Source organism: Pelodiscus sinensis, chromosome 27 (genome assembly GCF_052426305.1).
Source record: "Pelodiscus sinensis isolate ZL-2025 chromosome 27, ASM5242630v1, whole genome shotgun sequence".
Lineage (NCBI taxonomy): Eukaryota > Metazoa > Chordata > Testudines > Trionychidae > Pelodiscus > Pelodiscus sinensis.
Window position 1 is genome coordinate 11173679 of NC_143078.1, and position 18847 is coordinate 11192525.

Consider the following 18847-nt stretch of genomic DNA (forward strand, 5'->3'; position numbering starts at 1 on the left):
GCAAAACAGTTAGATTATACTGACCACTGGGGCTGTCAATTTTGCCTTTGCAAAGTGACTAGCATATTGACAAATCCAGTGCCCCACCCGGCGGCTACAAACATGCGGGGATAGGTCAGCCTCTTTCACAGTCACACAAACAGCCAGATAGAAACAGACCAAACAGCCTGGTCTCGCCCTGCATTTTCCATTGCTTTCTGTAGGAACTAGCAACTTTCCTTACCAAAGTCTCCAGCTCCCATTCCCACCTGCTTCCATGGCAGGGCCAGTCCTGTGTATCAGGGAACAGTAAGGGGAGTTTGTTCCGGGATTTAAACTGGACATTCTCTGCTGCACTCAGCTGCTCACACCAACCCACTCCCCCACCGGAGCTTCACACTACACCTGTTCCCCCTTTCCCCTGCCTTGTCCTCTGCAGCACTTTCCCTTTCTTCTTGTTTTCCTCTAGCTCTGTGGTTCCCAAACTTTTCTGCATCACACCCCCTTTTTGATTTTTGAGAAACTCTCACGCCCCCCCCCCAAAAAAATAGCAGCAAAACTTGTTGAGCAAAAAAAAATAAAGAAAAGGAACTGAGTGGGGCCGAAAAACAAAAATAGCAGCAAAACTTGGGAGGGTGATTGATGGGGGGGAGGCTTGGGTCACCTCACGCCCCCCCTAGAATTTCTTCACCACTACCACCCCGTTTGGGAACCCATGCTCTAGCTGCTCCCCTTCTAAATATAATCCCCCCAACAAAATGGAACCAACATGCCATCTGCAGCCACCACATGGGTTCTCTCTGCTTGCGTGTTCTGCTCCTTCGCCCACCATGTGTCTGGCTTACCTGCTTAGACTGTAAGCCTCTCAGGACAGGGACAGGATGCTACTGTTTTTAGCACGGCTAACAGCCTCTGTCTTAGCTGGCCCTTGTTCATGACCTATTCACCCAGCCTCTCTCTAGCTAAGCTATAGCTGTATAGATAGAAAAGCCATCTCCACCTAAGCCCTATTCACTCAAACAAGGCGCTAATGTCAAAGCTGCCCTGGTACATTTAAATGCAGATTTGACAAAGGTCTGGAGTCTGGGGGAAAATCCACCCCTTGCAGAGAGGTGTGACTTGAGATTTGGTAAAATTTCCTGTTTTAACCCCCAGACGCCAGCGCCTCTACCTTCATGATTGGTACATATGTACCGATTGTAAATTACAGGCTGTTTGGTGTTCCTGCCTCCAAAAGTTAAGGCCATACCTCAGTCATGGACAGCAGAAGCCCTACAGCTTCCTGCTGATTTCACTGGGAGCAAAGTGAGGCCAGTACCCTTTGGGAATCCTACTCAGACTGCATGTGGCAGGGAGGGGAGGGCAATGCGTGTGGCTGTAGTTTACAGCCTGATTCTACAATTGCTTCAGAGGGGTAGAAGAGGGTTAGTTTGTAAGTGGAAAAACTTAAAAAACAACAAATAGTCTGACAGCACCTTGGAGACTAACAAAATATGCGGATGGTGTCATGAGCTTTCATGGGCACAACCCACTTCTTCTGATGGAGTTATTAAAAGTCCAGTTTCTAAATATATAGGGGATGGAGGGAAGGAAAAAAAAGAAAAAAGGGGGAAGAAATTGTCACTTAGTGTCCATGCCACATGAAGCTGATAGAGAAGGTGTTTCTCTTCATGTAGCATGGACACTAATTAACTATTTCTTTCCCCTTTTTTTCTTCTTCTCCCCCCCCCCCCATCCCCTTTTTATTTAGAAACTGGACCTTTAGTAACTCCATTCATCTGAAGAAGTGGGCTGTGCCTACGAAAACTCATGATACCAACTACATGTTTTGTTAGTCCCTAAGGTGCTGCTAGACTATTTGTTGTTTTTTAAGTGATTCTACAATTGTTATTCAAGCAAAATCCCATTGGCTCCAATGGGTATGCTACATGTGGACTGGATTTTAATACACTGGAACCTCTTTAATCCAGCAACCCTGGCAAACAGGGTATGCCAAATTAAAGAATTTGCCAGGCCAGGGAGGGCACTGCGGGGTCTGGGCATAAGGAGGGTGGGGTGTTTACCTGATGCTCCCAAGGCACCACTATGAGAGTGAAAGGGAAAAGCCAGAGAGGAAGCGCGTCGCGTCATTTCTGTTCCCCTAGCCGGGGGAGCGGCAGTGCACAGAGCCATTTCCTCCTCTGCCGCCCAGGGTCGGTATCCCAGGTGTTCCCGGATTAGGGACACCCAGAGAACGGAGGTTCATGTACTTTACAAATTTCAGTAAGGCGGGGACTGTCATCTTACGTGCCTGTCCAGCGCACAGAACAATGGGGTTCTCACCCTAGCTGGGCCTCCAGATGCTACTGCAATGCAAATAATAATCTAATCATGACTGTAAAACAGCTCGGAGCTGGATGCGAGCTGCATAAACAGTTAGGTATAGTTACTGCAGCAGGATTATTGACAGAGCTGCAGTGACTCATGTTCCTTTACTAGTCTACCTGCAAAACAGGTTGAAGAATCACCCATGCTTAAAAGGTTGCCATGTAGTGTCTGTTTGGGACAAAAACAAGAAGCAGAGCTGTTCGATTCAGTCTGGTCTCTGCTCTTAGAACAGTTGCAATGTTTCAGTGTTTTGCCTGCTGCTGCTGTGCCAAGCCACCTTTTAGAAAGTCATCTGGGTTCGATTTTACCCAACAGCTGATATGCCCGGACTGCATCCCATTAAGCATTGCCTGGCGTGACATGGGTCTCCTTTATGAAGGGGACATTTGGCTGTACAGATAGGAGAACATGGCAATGAATCTAGGTAAGAGATGCATGCACTGCCCATCCACCACTCCGCCAATGCACCTGGGGTCTCTGCGGCCCACTGCTATTGCTGTCCAGCGCCTCCACACGCAAACTCCACCAATAAACTTCAATTCGCACCTGCAGCTCCCCTGGCCACTCTAGTCCTAGACTCCCCCCATCCACACACCCATGCATTCTCTGCCAGTGCATCTCACTTCTGTCCTGCAGCTCTCCGGGATTCCAGTCTGACAGACACACACACGCGCTCCACCAGCGCATCTCAGTCGTGATCTGCAGCACCCGACACTAGTTCAGGGCTGCATCTCTGGCGCAACGACTGGCCACACACCTGAAACCACGTCTCCAGATATTAAATCTGGAATGGCCCACGTACCTCTCCCCCTCCTCTTTTTAAAGGAATGTGATAGGACACAGGAATGATAATAAAAAATCGAAAAGAATGGAAAACACACACATTAACCCCCCGTTCACAATAGAGACCTTGTTACCTGCATTGGGCTTCAGCGATGCCCTGCGCCGATGACGGTCCGGCGGGTCGCTGCCATCCCCAGAGGCCATAGTGGAGAGAGGTGATCAGCTTTACCCTGCCAAGGAAAAATCAAGGGTGAGGGGGTGAACGGGGTGGGACGCTGAAGTGGACTGCTCAGAGAAGGGCTCTGGGGAGCAGCAAGTGGCGCAGTGATGCCAGAGGAGACAACTGGAGACTCAAGTCTGTTCTTTGGCCTGGGATCCTTATACACCGTCTGGGACAGTCCTAGGCTTGAAGATCATTTTTCTCTGCTTCACCTCTCCTCTAAGCACTTTGCCTCCTGCCTTCCTTTATCTCTGCACATCTGACAGCCTCCTGGCTCCTCGCCTCCCTGCAATCCCATTCTCCAGTCCCTGCCCATACCAAGGTGTTTTTTCTCTCCGCTTCCTCCAACACAAGCTTGGGCTCCTCCTCCATCTGCAGAACCACTCCCATAGGTCTGGCAGCTCTTCCTCCCTGGCATTAGAATCACAGAATCATAAAATACTAGATCAGGAAGCTGAAGCAAAATGCAGGACAATGTAGCACTTTAAAGTCTTTAAAGTGCTACATTGTCCTGCATTTTGCTTCAGCTACCCCAGACTAACACGGCTACATTTCTATCATAGATCAGGAAGGAACCTGGAGAGGGCATCAGTGCTCTCACGACAGGACCAAGCACCATCTGATCATGGGTTCCTAAACTGGGGTGCGTGTGAAAAAATTCCAGGAGGGGTGTGATGCGACCCAACCTCACACCCTCCCCCCCCCCGCCCTGGAATTTCTTCATGCCCCCCAGTTTAGGAACCCATGATCCACACCCAAAGTTTACAGCTAGTGCAAATCTCTACCCCCAGTGCTTAGCATGAATATAGCTCTTCATCACTGCTATGTGACCCTGGCTACCAGGCTGGTATTCATTCAGCTTTTGCAGCTGGGGAAACTGAGGCACAGAGCAGGCTTGACTGAAGTTGCACGGTGAATCGATTTCAGGACCAGGCTAGTTCCTAGACCTTTGCTCAGGGCACTAGTACAGGGGTTCCCAGACTGTGGTCCACATGATGGCGTGTGAGCCTCTTGGAAGTGATACACTGTTCCAGAGTTGGAAGCAATACTGGGATGGGGGAGCCACCTACCCCCGTTCCATGACAGGCAAGATATTCAGGGCAGACATGGACTAACTGAAAAAGCAGAGTGGGGGAGGGCAAGGGGGGAGAAACAGGTGCTGATCTACCTCCTTAACCTGATAAAGCCAAGCTGTTATGTGGCTGCCGGAGGAGAGAGGGAGGTGGCCTGCAGAGGAGAATTACAGGGGAGCATCAAGTCAGGAGAATGGCTCCCTGGGAACCAGACTGGGGTCACCTGCCTGAGTCGCAGCTCCCCCAAGGAGGCAAGCTAGGAATTCCTTAACTACAAGGGCAAAGCGTTGTAAGTCCACTGGATCTCAAGCTGCCGGGTGCTCCCCACTTCCCAAGACTCCCCCACCTCCCGAGCCGCCCTCTGAGCCTCCCCTGCACTTTTACTTACATGCATCCTGCCGCCAGCCAGCCTAACCTCGTCAGACCTGAGCAGGAAGGGTTTTTCCATCTTTCAAGGAGTTCAAAACTTTCCCCCGGGAGAAACTGAATGTGTTTGTGTGCGCACATGCATACACACACACACACAACTTGCCCACCCTAAACCAGCCAATAGCACAGTGGTTAGGGCACTCACTGGGCCATGGGCAATCCTAGTGCAAGTCTGTGATCCTACCCACCCACCGTTTTATCAGAAATTCCTCCCTAGCCCTAACAATTTGTATGCAGCTACGAGTCTTGTTTCAGCAAAACTTCCTAAGCTTCTCTAAACCTCATGTCCTTTAGCCCTCCCAAGCAAACACCCTGTTCTTCTAATGCCCCAGGCATCTCTCCACCAGCCACTTGATAATTGGTTATTTCTGTCTGGTATTGGCTGGCCAGGTTCTATTGAATTACTTAGTGTGGGTTGGTGCCCTGACAGTGATTGGATAAGTATGCACAGCCCCATTTAGACAAAAGTGAGTTTAGGGCTATGGCCCTGTTTCACAGGCCTCACAGAATATTGTCTCCAGATATCCAGACAATCCATCATTTACCTCAATGGTGCCAATGGTGGAGAGGGGGTAGCTAAGGGAATGCAAATCTTACTTATCCACCTGGTTTAGGAAACTGCTGGAGTGCTGATTTGCATCTCAATGCTCAGAAGACAATGCCAGCTGACACCCAGCCTGCAGACTTGGACTGTGCCTGCAGGGTGGCTGATGGTCTTTCCAAATACAGCCCATCCCCTCTTCCTCCACCCCCAACCTCACATGTGCCCAGCCAGGATGGCTGACTTGTGACCCATAGATTCCTCTTGCAGAGGGCTAGGGAGAAGGAAAAGGCTGTGCATGGGTTGAGAGGATTAAAGTGGGGGGGGGGGAGGTGGTTCAGAGTACAGCATGGAAGGAGGGCTTGGCCCCCTCCCCCATGAGGGCTAGTCTCCCTAACCCTCTGAGACCTAGCTGCAATCCCCAGTGACACAGGCACAGGGTGCAGAAGCAGGTTGTGCCCATCTTCTGGATGAGGGAAACCCTCAGTGCTCCAGGCAATGCACCAAAGGTTTATAAGGTGCTTTTATAGTGATTTTTCATATGAAGGGCTCAGAGCGTTTCCTGAGGGTATGTAAAAATCCTCACCCCCCTTTTTATAGATGGAGAAACAGAGGTACACAGGGAAAAGTGATGTGCCCAAGGTTACAGAGCGAGTCTGGCAACATGAGGCACAGAAACCAGCAGTCCTAATTCCTTTCTCTAGTGTCTAAGTGGTCCACATGATGGCCCACGAAAGCTCATCACCTATTAAACCATCTTGTTAGTCTTTAAAGTGATACACGGTCTTGTTTTTAATATAGACTAGTGATAGAAATGTAGCCATGTTAGTCTGGTGTAGCTGGAAAAAAACAGGACTATGTAGCACTTTAAAGACTAACAAGATGGTTTGTTAGGTGATGAGCTTTCATGGGAAAATAAAGCCTTTTTCAACAGATCGTGTAAACCTATTTTTTTGAGGAATACAGGATCTGTCGAAAAAGGATTTATTTTTGACAGATCCGCGTCTAGACTGCTGCTTTTTTTCGAAAAAGCTCCGTTTTGGAAAAAAAGCAGCAGCCATGTTTATGCTAATGAAGCACGGGATATTTAAATCCCTGCTTCATTAGCAATTTCAATGTGCTTGATTTGCATCCCTCTGTCGATGGAGGGATGCAGACTAGACACACCCCTGGTGTTCACAACATCCTCTGGCAAGGAGTTCCACAGGTAATAGTAATTGTAACTTCGAAGTAACTTCCTACGGGTATGTCTACACTACCACCCTAATTTGAACTAGGGTGGTTAATGTAGTCATTCAAAGTTGCAAATGAAGCCTGGGATTTAAATATCCCGGGCTTCATTTGCATCTTGCCAGGCGCCGCCATTTTTAAATCCCCATTAGTGCGGACTCCGTGCCCGCGGCTACACGCGGCACGGAGTAGGTAGTTTGAATTAGGCTTTCTAATTCGAACTACTGTTACACGAGGAGTAGCCACCGCTTTTTTTTTCAAAACGGGGCTTTTCGAAAAAAAAGGCAGTTTAGATGGAGCATTTTAGACAGAAATGCCCCGTTTCGAAAGATCCTGTACTCTATCAAAAATTCCCCGTCTAAACTGCTGGGTTTTTTAAAGTCCCGTTTAGAAAAAAAGCAGCAGCCACCATTATGCAAATGAAGCATGGGATATTTAAATCCCAGCTTCATTTGCACTTTCGATACGTCTTTTACATCCCTCTGCCGATAGAGGGGTGTAGTTTAGACGTATCCATAGGCTACGTCTGGACTGCAAGCCTTTCGAAAAAGCTTCTTTCAAAAAAGAGTGTCTAGACTACAACCAGAACTTTCGAAAAAGCAAGATGCTTTTTCAAAAGAGAGCACCCATGCAGTCTGGATGCTCTCTTTCGAAAAAGCACAGTTTGCATTACATAGCACCTTTTTTCAAAAGGTGTTATTCCTCGTAAAACGAGGATTTTCACGGTCAAAAAAACTGCCGCATTCTTTCGATTTACTTTCGAAAGAACGTGGCAGCAGTCTAGATACAGGTAAAGATTTTTCAAAAAAAGGCAATTTTTTTCAAAAAATCCTTGTAGTCTAGACACACCCTAAGAGTCACAAGCGACTCGCAACCCTGACCCTGAGTCTCACTGCTGTAAAGGTTCAGAAGATTACAGTATACAGACAATGCACAAGGGAGGCAGGGAGGAGGCAGGGTGCATTAGACAAAGCACAGAACTAGCAGACTTGCATTCTATCCCACACTCTGCCACAGAGTCACCTGACACACATCATGGTCCCTCTCTGTGCCTCAGTTTCCCCACCTGTAAAATTGCGACATCCATTTGTCGACTGTTTTGAGATCTGTGCCATCAGCAGCAGATCTGATACTGCTGTCAGGAGGGTAGTTAAGCACTGGAATCAATGATTTAGGGAGGTTGTGGAATCTTTGTCATAGGAAATTTTTAAAAACGGGGTCTAAAGGGATCAAAATTGGTTCCCAAACTTTTCAGCATCACGCCCCCTTTTTGATTTTTGAGAAACCCTCATGCCCCCCCCCAAAAAATAGCAGCAAAACTTGGGGTGGAATTGACGGGGTATGTATGTGGCTGGGTCGCCTCGCACCCCCCCTGCAATTTCTTCATACCCCCCCATGGGGGCTCGCCCCTCCCCAGTTTGGGAACCCACTTCTTTGAGTGCAGAGGAGTGCACTAGAAGACCTCTCGAGGTCCCTTCCAGTTTATGATTCTATGGGGAGATTTAGATGATAAGGGCATGTCTACATGGGAAATTAAGCACTAAAGCTCTGCTACAATAATTACACCACTAGAGTGGTAACTCCCCAGTGGACTCTCTAATTCGAGAGTAATTAAATGCCTTTTTCTAGTAGATTTTAAGCTGTTTCCAAAGTGACATAAATTAAATCAGAAAAAAAAAAAAACACTCTTACTCCAGCATTAGACTGTCCCCATTAAGGACATAAGAGTTTAACCAGTTAACCAATAAGCATTAGCTTGTCGGTTAACCTTACTGGATAAACTCCTGGCCACTACCAGTAGCCCGCAGATCTGGCAGCTGGCAACCCAGTGTCCAGCTGCTGCCAGGAGACCACAGGGCTAGCAGCCTATGGAACATTTAACAGTGTAACCAATTGAATTTCAATCGGCTGCACAATTAATTGGTCTTTAAAAAAAATTTTATATCCCTCGTCAATCTTGAGACGTTTTGCCAGTATAACTATAGGGATGTAAATTGACACCTTACCTTACACTGGTAGAACCTCTCCATCTAGATTTGCTCTAAATTCCCTGCCCCCTCCTGGGGATCTATCAACTGCCTCTCACCCATCTTAATGGCCTTCTGTGAACAAAGCCCATCATTAATGCTCAATGCATGATAATACATAGCTTGATCTGAGAGCGGAATTTTACCTCCCTTGCTGCGATTTAAGCCCATCGCGTCTTGTCCTATCATCAGAGGCTAAGGAGAATAATTTTTCTCCCTCCTCCCTGTGACACCCTCTTAGGTATTCGAAAGCTGCTATCTTGTCCCCTCTCAGTCTTCTCTTTTCCAAACTAAACAAACCCAATTCTTTCAGTCTTCTCTCATAGCTCATGTTTTTTAGACCTTTAATCATTTTTGTTCCTCTTCTCTGGACCCTCTCCAATTTCTCCACATCTTCACTGAAATGTGGTGCCCAGAACTGGACACAATACTCCAAATGAGGCTTAATAAGCCCAGAGTAGAGAGAAAGAATGACTTCTCCAGTCTTGCTCACAACACTCCTGTTAATGCATCCCAGAATCATGTTTGCTTTTTTTTTGCAACTGCATCACACTGTTGACTCATATTTAGCTTGTAGTCCACTATGACCCCTAGATCCCTTTCTGTTGTACTCCTTCCTTGACAGTCACTTCCCATTCTGTATGGGTGTGCCTAGACTACATGGCTCCATGGACGGAGCCATGTAAAGTAGTTTACTCGATATAATCAATGAAGCGGGGATTTAAATAATCCCCACTTCATTAAAATAAAAATGGCTCAGCTGATTATTTAAATCCCCGCTTCATTGACTATGTCAAATAAACTACTTTACATGGCTCCGTCGACAGAGCCATATAGTCTAGATGCACCCTATGTGTGAAACTGATTATTCCTTCCTAAGTGGAGTTCTTTGCATTTGTCCTTATTAAACTTCATACTATTTATCCCAAACCGTTTCTCCAATTTTTCCAGATCATTTTGAATTATGACCCTATCCTCCAAAGCACTTTCAACCCCTCCCAGCTTGATGGCATCTGCAAACTTTATAATCATACTTTCTATGACATTATCTAAAAATCATTGATGAAGATATTGAAGAGAATCGGTCCCAAAACTGACTCCTATCGAGTCATACTCATTATGCCCTTCCAGTATGATTGTGAACCATTAATAACTGCTCTCTGAGAATGGTTATCCAGCCAGTTATGCACCCACCTTATAGTAGCCCCATCTAGGCTGTATTTCCTTAGTTTATTGATAAGAAGGTCATGGGAGACCGTGTCAAATACCTTTCTAAAATCTAGGTATACCACCTCCATCGCTTCTCCCTTGTCCATAAGGCTTGTTATTCTGTCAAAGAAAGTTATCAGATTGGTTTGAAATGCTTTGTTCTTTAGAAGTCCATGTTGTTACCTATCACCTTATTATCTTCCAGATGTTTGCTGATGAATTCCTTAATTATTTGATCCATTATCTTTCCTGGCACAGAAGTTAAGCTGACTGGTCTGTAGTTTCCTGGGTTGTCCTTATTTCCCTTTTTATAGACGGGCACTAGATTTGCCCTTTTCCAGTCTTCTGGAATCTCTCCCAACTTCCATGACTTTTCAGAGATGATAGATAATGGCTCAGATACCTCCTCTATCACCTCCATGAGTATTCTAGGATGCATTTCATCAGGCCCTGGGCTAAGTCTACACTAACACTTTACAGCAGTGGTTCCCAAACTTTTCGGCATCACGCCCCCTTTTCAATTTTTTTGATTTTTGAGAAACCCGCACGCCCCTTTCCCCCAGCCAAAAAAAAAAAAAGGAACTGACCAGGACCAAAAAACAAAAATAGCAAGGGGATTGATGGGGCAGGAGGGGTCTGGGTCGCCTTGCACCCCCCCCCCCAGAATTCCTTCACGACCCCCAGATTGATGAGGCGGGAGGGGGCTGGGTCGCCTTCCGCCCTCCCCCCCGGAATTCCTTCACGCCCCCCAGTTTGGGAACCCATGCTTTACAGCACTGCAGCTTTCTGGCTCAGGGGTGTGAAAAAACACACCCACCCCCTCTGGGTGCAGCAAGTCACTTGCCATGCTCCCAGCGCTGTTAGCTATTCCCCTCTTGGAGGGAGTTTACATAGTGTGCTAGGAGACTTCTCCCTCAGCACTCATGCTAGGACCACGCTTTCAGTTTAAAGGACTTTAAGTGTAGACAAAGCCTTAGTTCCTGACTTGGCCTCCTAGGGATGCTGTGGTAATACAAATAAAGTCTTCTTTATACAAATAAAGTACTCATCTGGTGGTACAAATCTGTGTTGCTCACTTGAAATCCGTAAGTCAAACCCAATGGACACCCATCTGCTGCACTTGCTTCAGACCAGTTTACCTTTAAATGGGACTAACAGAAAAGCAGAGCAAGAAGGGAGCCCTGTGTTTATTTCTAAGCACTCTGGTTCAGGTGCAAGGGTAGGGGATTTGGCCTGGTTCAGACTTGAAGAGGGATCCCCCACTGGTAACAACTGCTTGGTAGAAAGTCTTAACCACGGATTCTAGCCCAGCCCTGAACACATCATCCTTGTCTACCCTTTGCTCAGTTGTGTTTAGCACCAGTCAAGCTGCCCTCATTGTCAGCACCCATCACTGGCCAGGCGAATTCTAATGTAGAGCTGGTTTCTGCATCTAAAAGATTTCTAGTCTCAGCTGGTCCTTGCTGATGCAATTTCTGGGTTCATGATGCAGATGTTTGCTCCTTTTTTAAAATGTTTATTCTTTGAAAAACCTATAAGGAACTGGGCCTTTTTTAGTAAGATGGTTCCTCTTCTGAGCTTATCATTTCTAAGAAGGGAAAAATTCATTTTCTTTCTCTTTTTCTGGCATCCCATTATATTTCTCGCAAATTGGTTCTCTTCCGTGCTGAAGTAGTCACGCAGTAAGTCATGTTCCTTTACTTATGGGGAATTACCAACTGCCTCTCACCCATTCTTAATGGCAATCTATGGCCAACTGCTGCTAATACACCTCTTCACTGATGACAGCAAAGTGGGATAAATTAAGATCTGACCAAACTCTAGGCTGATCAGGGTCCCAAAGTCCAGAAGAGCCCCTTCTCCTCCCGAGTGTGGCCAAGCTAATCTGGGATCAGTCCAGTCTAACAGGGACCAAACCCTATGGCCCTAAAAAGGAGTGGAGGAGGAGGCCCTATTACCCACATTTTCAAGAGATCTCTAGGCCCCTGGGATCTAGAGTTTCAGGCAAGTAGGGTTGCCAGGTGTCCAGTATTGGCCCGGACAGTCCAGTGATTGTGTCTTCTGTCCAGTAAAAAAAACAGAAAATACCAGACATGTAAAATGTCTTGTATTTTCTGTTTGTCTCAGACAGAAAGCCACAGGGGGCATTCTTCCCTTGCCACATCTGGTGGGGGCGTGGGGAGCATGGTGATTTAAAGGCGCATTTAGTGCGTTTTTTTTCTTTTTTGCTCAACAACCTTTGGTCCCCATTTTTTTTTTTTTTTTGTTCAACCAGTTTTTTTCCCGCTGTGTTCAGTATTTTTAGTGAAACTATCTGGCAACACTGCAGGCAAATTAGGAACCTTATGGCCCTAGGAGTACAACAAGGGGGGGAGCTGAAAGTACGATTCCCCCAGTATTCCCAGGATTTGGGTTAGCTACAAACTGTGTTTAGCCTTCACCTGTTGTCAAAGTATGTCACCTCCCAGCACACCCAGCCTTCACTTTCACAAAGCGTGAAAGCCTCAGTGGTGGACACTCAGCACATGGGCGTAGCAGTGCCTCAGAGATGGCAAAGCAGCTTATCTTTATTGGCGAGTAAAACAGACCTTTGCCTTGAGCGCATTTCCCCTCCCACTCCTCCATTTTGCTTAAAGGTTTCAGGAGAGTTTCTTGTTCTTCCTGGATCATATGTCTCTGGCTTGCCTCCCCACTGAGCACCTTTCTCCTAGACCAAATTCTGTCTTCCTCATCCACCTCAACAGAAGGGGATGTGGAAATCCAGCCACTGGCCCTGCACTGAGGAAAAAGGCCTGCATAGACACTGGCAACCACTGTGTATCACGGGCCATCTAGGCATGGCCCCGTGTCTATACAGAGGAACTTGGGGCCGATTCCACCACTAGATGCACAGTGGGCAGGAAGGTAACCCAGGTGTGTGTGTGTGTGTGCAGCACCTAGCACCCTGCGACGCAGGGCAGTGCTGCATTACAAAGGAATGCTCCTACTGCTAAAATTATCTCTGGAAGCACCACACATAGCCACAGAGCTAGCAAAGGAGGGTCACCAGGCTCCACAGCTCCTGGCTCCGGAGAAGTAGCCACCCTACTGGCTGCTCTATCCCCCTTTAGGACCTGTTTGACAGAAAGCCACACCTCTGCCTCCTCTGCGTCTTTCCTGTCTGCATGCACAGCCCAATCAGAGAGCACAGCTAGCCCATGTATCTGCTCCCCCACCCCCCACCCCCGTTGCCACATGGGAAGGTGCTGAAATGATTCATTAATTTCAAAACTATACACATGACTGGCTGTGTCTGGTACCTCAGTGTGGGAAAACAGTGCTGGTAACTGCAGAGACTCAGAGAACTGCAGATTTCTGCAGCATTAACGCAGAAACGCATCCCAATCCAAACATCGTTTGGGCGCCTTTAATCCACCTTCATTTACTCCTCTTATAAGAAAAGACTGCAGGGCTGTCCTGATTCACTGCTGCAGGTTGTTGTGTGTGTGGCATGAATATCAAATACTGGGGAATATACTTCAACCAAGGAGTTTATTGCTGCTCCCCTTGCTTCTAGCAGTAAATGTACAGTGAAATCTTTGACCCTGATCCTGCACACACCTATTCTCCCATGAAGCATTTGAATGGCATTGATTGTAAGGGACCTACTCACATGTCTAATTCAAGCACATGTCGTTGGTATTTTGTTAACCTTTGAGAACAGGACAAGAAGCAATGGGCCTAGAATTGCAGCAAAGACAGCTTCGGTTGGACAGCATGAAAAAATTCCTGTCGGAATGGTAAAGCCGGGGAACAAATTGCCTAGGGAGGTTGCAGAATCTCCCATCACTGGAGATACAGTATTTACAACCAGGTTAGAGAAACTCCTGTCGGGGTGTTGTAGTTATGACGTGGTCCTGCCTTGAGGGCAGGGGACTGGACTCATGACCTCTCTGGGTCCCTTCTAGTCATATGATTCTATGACTAGGGCCCTTCATTGTACTGACCGGTCCCAGAGGACTGTATGGCCTCAATAGTTTTTAATTAACCCTCACCACCCCAGGGGGGTAAAGTGGCATCAGCCCTATGTACGGGGGGGGGGGGGAGAATGGAGGTGTAAAGTGCGGTGACCCCCCCCCCCCAAAGTGACACAGGATGGGCTTGGCTACATGTTTTCCAGACTCCTGCACCAATCACTGAGCAATTCTCCCCCCACCCCTGTGACCCCCAAGCAAAGCCCCCCGACCTGTCACTGGGGCCAGACCGGTCAGTGGGACCCCCCCCCCGGGGGAGCAGGGGCACCGTTGCTCCAAGCTCGTAGTCACCCCTCCCCAGCCCACCACGTCCCGCCCGCAGCTCACACCGGCCGAGCCCGCCCCGTCCCGGGAGCTCCGATCTCGCCAGCCCAGCGCCCGGCCGGGCCGGTGCTCTGCGCCCAGCGGGCAGCGCCCCTCGCCCCGCAGACTCTGCAGCGGGCTTTCCCCCGGATGCACGGGGCCACCCCCCGCTTGCTGGACCCTTCCCCTCCGCCCAGCTGCGGCGGGGATGCTGCATCGGGAGGATGCGGGGGAGTATCCGCACGGTTCGTGCTCACCGCTTTTCTGCTCCGGGGGGCAGGGAGATGCGGCTGGAGCTGCCCCTGCGGACTCGTCCCTGACTCGCTTGCCTGCTTCTGCATCGGTTTCCTTACCGGGGTGGGGGGCGGACTGCATGAGAAAGGAAGGAGTGGAGGTAGCGACACTAGATCATAGATGCAAATAAGGAGGCGGCTTCAGCTCCCTCTAGAGGCACCTTCCTGCCCGAGCGGCTCCTTCCAGGCCTGAACTTCACAGCTGCCTTCAGTGAAAGCCAAGCAGGCATGGAGACAGAAGTGATTCTGGCCCTCTGCCCCCTCCTTGCTGCTAAGGCCTCAAGAGGGAAGGGAGCATTGCATCCAGGGCTGGGCGCCACATGTTTGGCAAGGTGCGGACACACTGGAGAAAATCCAGAGGAGAGTGACAAAAACAAAGATCTAGAAAACATGACCTACCAGGAAAAGTGGAAACGATGGGGTTTGGAGCAGGGCGGTGGGGGAATATAAGTTTTCAAGTAAAGGGTTTTCCAGAGAGGAAAAATTATTCTAGTTAACCTAGTGATAGAAATGTAGCCGTGTTAGTCTGGTGTAACTGAAGCAAAGTACAGGACTTTGTAGCACTTTAAAGACTAACAAGATGGTTTATTAGATGATGAGCTTTCGTGGGCCATCACTATTTGATCTGAGGAAGTGGGTCTGGCCCACAAAAGCTCATCATCTAATAAACCATCTTGTTAGTCTTTAAAGTGCTACATAGTCCTGTACTTTGCTCTAGTTAACCTGTGAGGATAGGACAAGAAGCAATGGGCTTAAATTGCAGGAAGGGAGGTTTAGGTGGGACATTAGGAAAAACCTCCTGGCAGAATAGTTAAGGGTTGGAACAAATTGCCTAGGGAGGTTGCGGATTCTCTGTCATTGACGATCTTTAAAAGCAGGTTAGACAAACACCTGTCAGGAAGGGGCTAGTTATTACTTAGGCCATGTGTAGACATACAGCGCTGCAGTGCATGTGATGAAGACACTGGATGGGCACAGGAGACAGGATTGCCAACCCACAGAAATGTCATTGACAGACAGACACATTTTTTTATGGACATAATTTTTATACTATATTAAGATGATAATGTAGATGATAACATCACATAGATCACATGATTCACGTTACATCACCTCGACCCTTGAGCTAATTAAACAACTAAAACGTCCAATTTCCGCTGCTCTGCAGTAAATTGGCTGAAGCAGCACAGAATAAATGTAAAGGCTATAGCATAATTGCTGTTTTTTGAAATTTTATTGCACTTTTATGAAATTTACGGACACCAAATTTTTTTGTACGGACTTTACGGACATGTCCAATTTTTTACAGACTGTCTGTAAATTTACTGACAGTTGGCAACTCTGACAGGAGAGCTCTCCCGTCAGCATAAAGAAACAATCTCCATGAACAGCAGAAGCTCTGTCTGCAGAGGGAAGATCCAAATAGCACTGTGCATGAACACTTATGTCCCTGCAAATTATGTCACTCGGGGGAGAGGTTATTCACACTCCTGATCGATATACATCATGCAACACCGCCTCTGTATCCAATCACAGTGCTGCTACTTTTCAATTGGCACACTCTGCAAATTTTATCTACATCAGTGCAGTGAGCAAAGCTACCCTATCCCGGGACACTGTCTTAGTAAGGACAATCTTGTGGCCCCTTCATGAGCATCCGTTGCCCATCGCTGGTGTAGAGGCTCATTAAGTCATGTATGTATTTGAGGGGAGGAGAAAAGCTGAAAATGGCTGAAAACGTAAAGATTGGATGGCAACAGACTGCAAATGCCAGCGATGATAGGACTTGGTGGTGTTCTATAGAAAAACAGCTCTCCGCGAGCTATCATTGCTGCACACTGACTCACACATTCTAGCAGGGTGATGATTAGGCTTATTGTGTGTGCTGCCTCTCTGGGTGTGTTGACCTGTTGCTGGGTTGTGTTGTGGTAGATTTGTGTAGGTGGCAAATGAGCAGTGTCTGCTGCAGGCAAGCGCTATGAGTATTTGTACTTGTGGTGGTATTGTGGGGGTGGTTGTGGTGACTTGCCTCAGGAGGTGTTCTGCTGGAAGATTTGTGCAGATCTGTGCAGGTGGCAGCTAGGCAGATGGGTGTGGAGGTAGGGCCAACTAATCCACCATCTGTGCAGCCTTCCTCAAACAGCCAATTAAACTGTTACAAGCAAATTAGCTGTAGAGGAAGGGTGACTGGTTCTTACCTTTGTATTACAATGGCGTCTAGCCCTCTTGGCATGTCCTAGATACATGCACAGCTGTCGCTACATGCTGCTCGGGTGTTAAGTCATAACGTCAAAATGGCTGTGACCTTAAAAACTGGGTGGTACTGGACCGTGGAAACCAGTGACGATTGAACACGCTGGTATTGTAAGCAAAAACTGCTTCTCGCTGACCCAATGGACATTTGAGGCTTCAGATGGACACTCCTAGAATCTTACACAGATAAAGGAAAATAAGCAAATAAATTAATGGGGGCAAACCTAGAGCAGTAAGTCACTTTGGGGGAGCTCAGGTTCAGGTTTCCACCTGCAGTGGAGCTAGATCAGGGCTGGGCAATAATTTGTGATGGGGAGCCTCTCCAAGAATTGATAAGTGGTCGAGGGCCACACTCTTTCTTGATATTAATGAAGGAGGTGTGGAGTCTGGGATGGAGGTTGGGTGCAGAAGGAAGCTCAGGGAAGGGGACTGGGGTGGAGGAGGGGATCCGGGGTCTGGGAGGCAGTTTGGGCGAAGGAGGGGGTTGTGATGTGGGGCAGGAGATTGGGGTGCAGGGTCTGGGAGGAGGTATGGGTGCAAGTGAGGATTTCTGGCCTGGAGGAGGGGTGCAGGAGGGGGTGCAGGTCTGGGAGGGGATTGTGACTGACCTGGGGCTGGGGATTGGGGTACAGGTCTGGGAGAAGGTATGGGTGCAGGAGTGGGGGTGCAAAAGGTTTGGGTTATGACCTGGGGAGCTATACCGAGGGGGGGGGCGTTCTCAGAGAAGCACATGGCCCCTGCAGCTGTCTGCTTTGAGTGACATGCTGGGGCACAGAAGGCAGGGATCCTGCCCAAGGCTTCCACTGAGCCACGGCATGGTTGATGGGCCGGATCCTGTCCAAGGGCTAGATTTTTACCCATACTCGCCCATTGTTACACTATATTGCTAGACATTTTGGTTCCTGAATGAGAAATGAGCTCTTTTGAAAATTCTAGTCATAAGGGCTGTGTGTGGGGAGGGGGATAAATTATTAAAATCTAGCCAAAAAAACCAAAAACATGAACCCTACCCCACGCAGTAATTTTACCCCAAAAGAGAAAAACTGAAGAAGGTCCATGGAATTTTGGTTATTGATTTTACCTGGACAATGCTCAGATACGATGTGGCTGAGCAGCAGTATAAATGGTTATAAATAGTAATAAATGATTATATTATTTTTATAAAGGCAATGCAATTTAACGGAAGCCGTTTGCAGTCCTTGCTGTTTGAGAAATTGAACTGGGAAGAAGGAATTGGAATTGACAGAGAACAATTAACACATCTTCACTTTGCTGACCACTTGTTTACTACTGGCAAAGGACACAGTGGAGCTGCAGAACAAATTGCAGCAACTGTGAACACTTTCACAGGGTATTGGATTGGAGGTGAACATGTTGAAGACGAAGTGGATGCAGAATGAGCATTGCGCCTCAGGAATCATCCCTGGAAATGGGAAAGTAATTGAGGAACTCCACACATATATTTACATGGGTCAGCAGCCGAACAGAGACAACTCATTTGAAGGGGACTGCAGTAAGAGGAGAAATGGGCAGGTTTCAACAAAATAAAGCCGTCCCTAGCAGTGGATGAACTGCCCATGAAGAAAAGGAAAGAACTGTTTAACTCCACAGTTTGGCCAGCGGTGTGAATGGAGCGGAAAGCTCACCAACGACAAAGATGAAAATGTTGCTGTCACCCACAGAGCCATGGGAAGACAAACAGGTAAGATATCGCTCCACGATCACAGAGCGCATGGAGAGCCCAGAAGGCATGTGAAAGTGACCAAAGTAGCGTGGGTGACTTACGACACAGAGCGGAGATGAACGGGGTCATGTGGTCTGCAGACGGACAACCTGCATTAGCGGCTGGCTTCCCCAGAGTCTGCTGGGCAGACTGAAAACGTGCTAGGCCAATCCCACGACCAAACTCTTTGGGCGCAAAGTGGAAGGGATGTGCTCAGAGCAAAAGGGAGTGGCGTGGCAGCGACTTGCCTTCCTGGAGGACGGACAAGGACAAGCCGGACAAATGTGACAAAAATGATGATTATTATTTATTAAAGTCGCCCCTGGGAACCTCGCCCATGGGCCAGAACCCCATTGTGCAAGATGCTGCACAGACACAGGGCTAAGAGATGGTCCCGGCCCTTA

The 18847-nt window shown here is 47.9% G+C and overlaps 1 protein-coding gene across 1 annotated transcript in view; it reads right to left on the reverse strand.

Moving 5' to 3' along the window:
* Positions 1–14570, reverse strand: part of BAK1 (BCL2 antagonist/killer 1) — a 32084-nt gene extending 17514 nt beyond the window's left edge. Inside the window, exons 1-2 of the mRNA XM_075909847.2 lie at positions 14432–14570; positions 3264–3359 (exon numbers count right to left, since the gene is read on the reverse strand). Of these exons, the coding sequence (XP_075765962.2) occupies positions 3264–3333 (70 nt within the window). The 5' untranslated portion in view covers positions 3334–3359; positions 14432–14570. The remainder of the gene's footprint in view (positions 1–3263; positions 3360–14431) is intronic.
* Positions 14571–18847: the final 4277 nt, after the last annotated feature.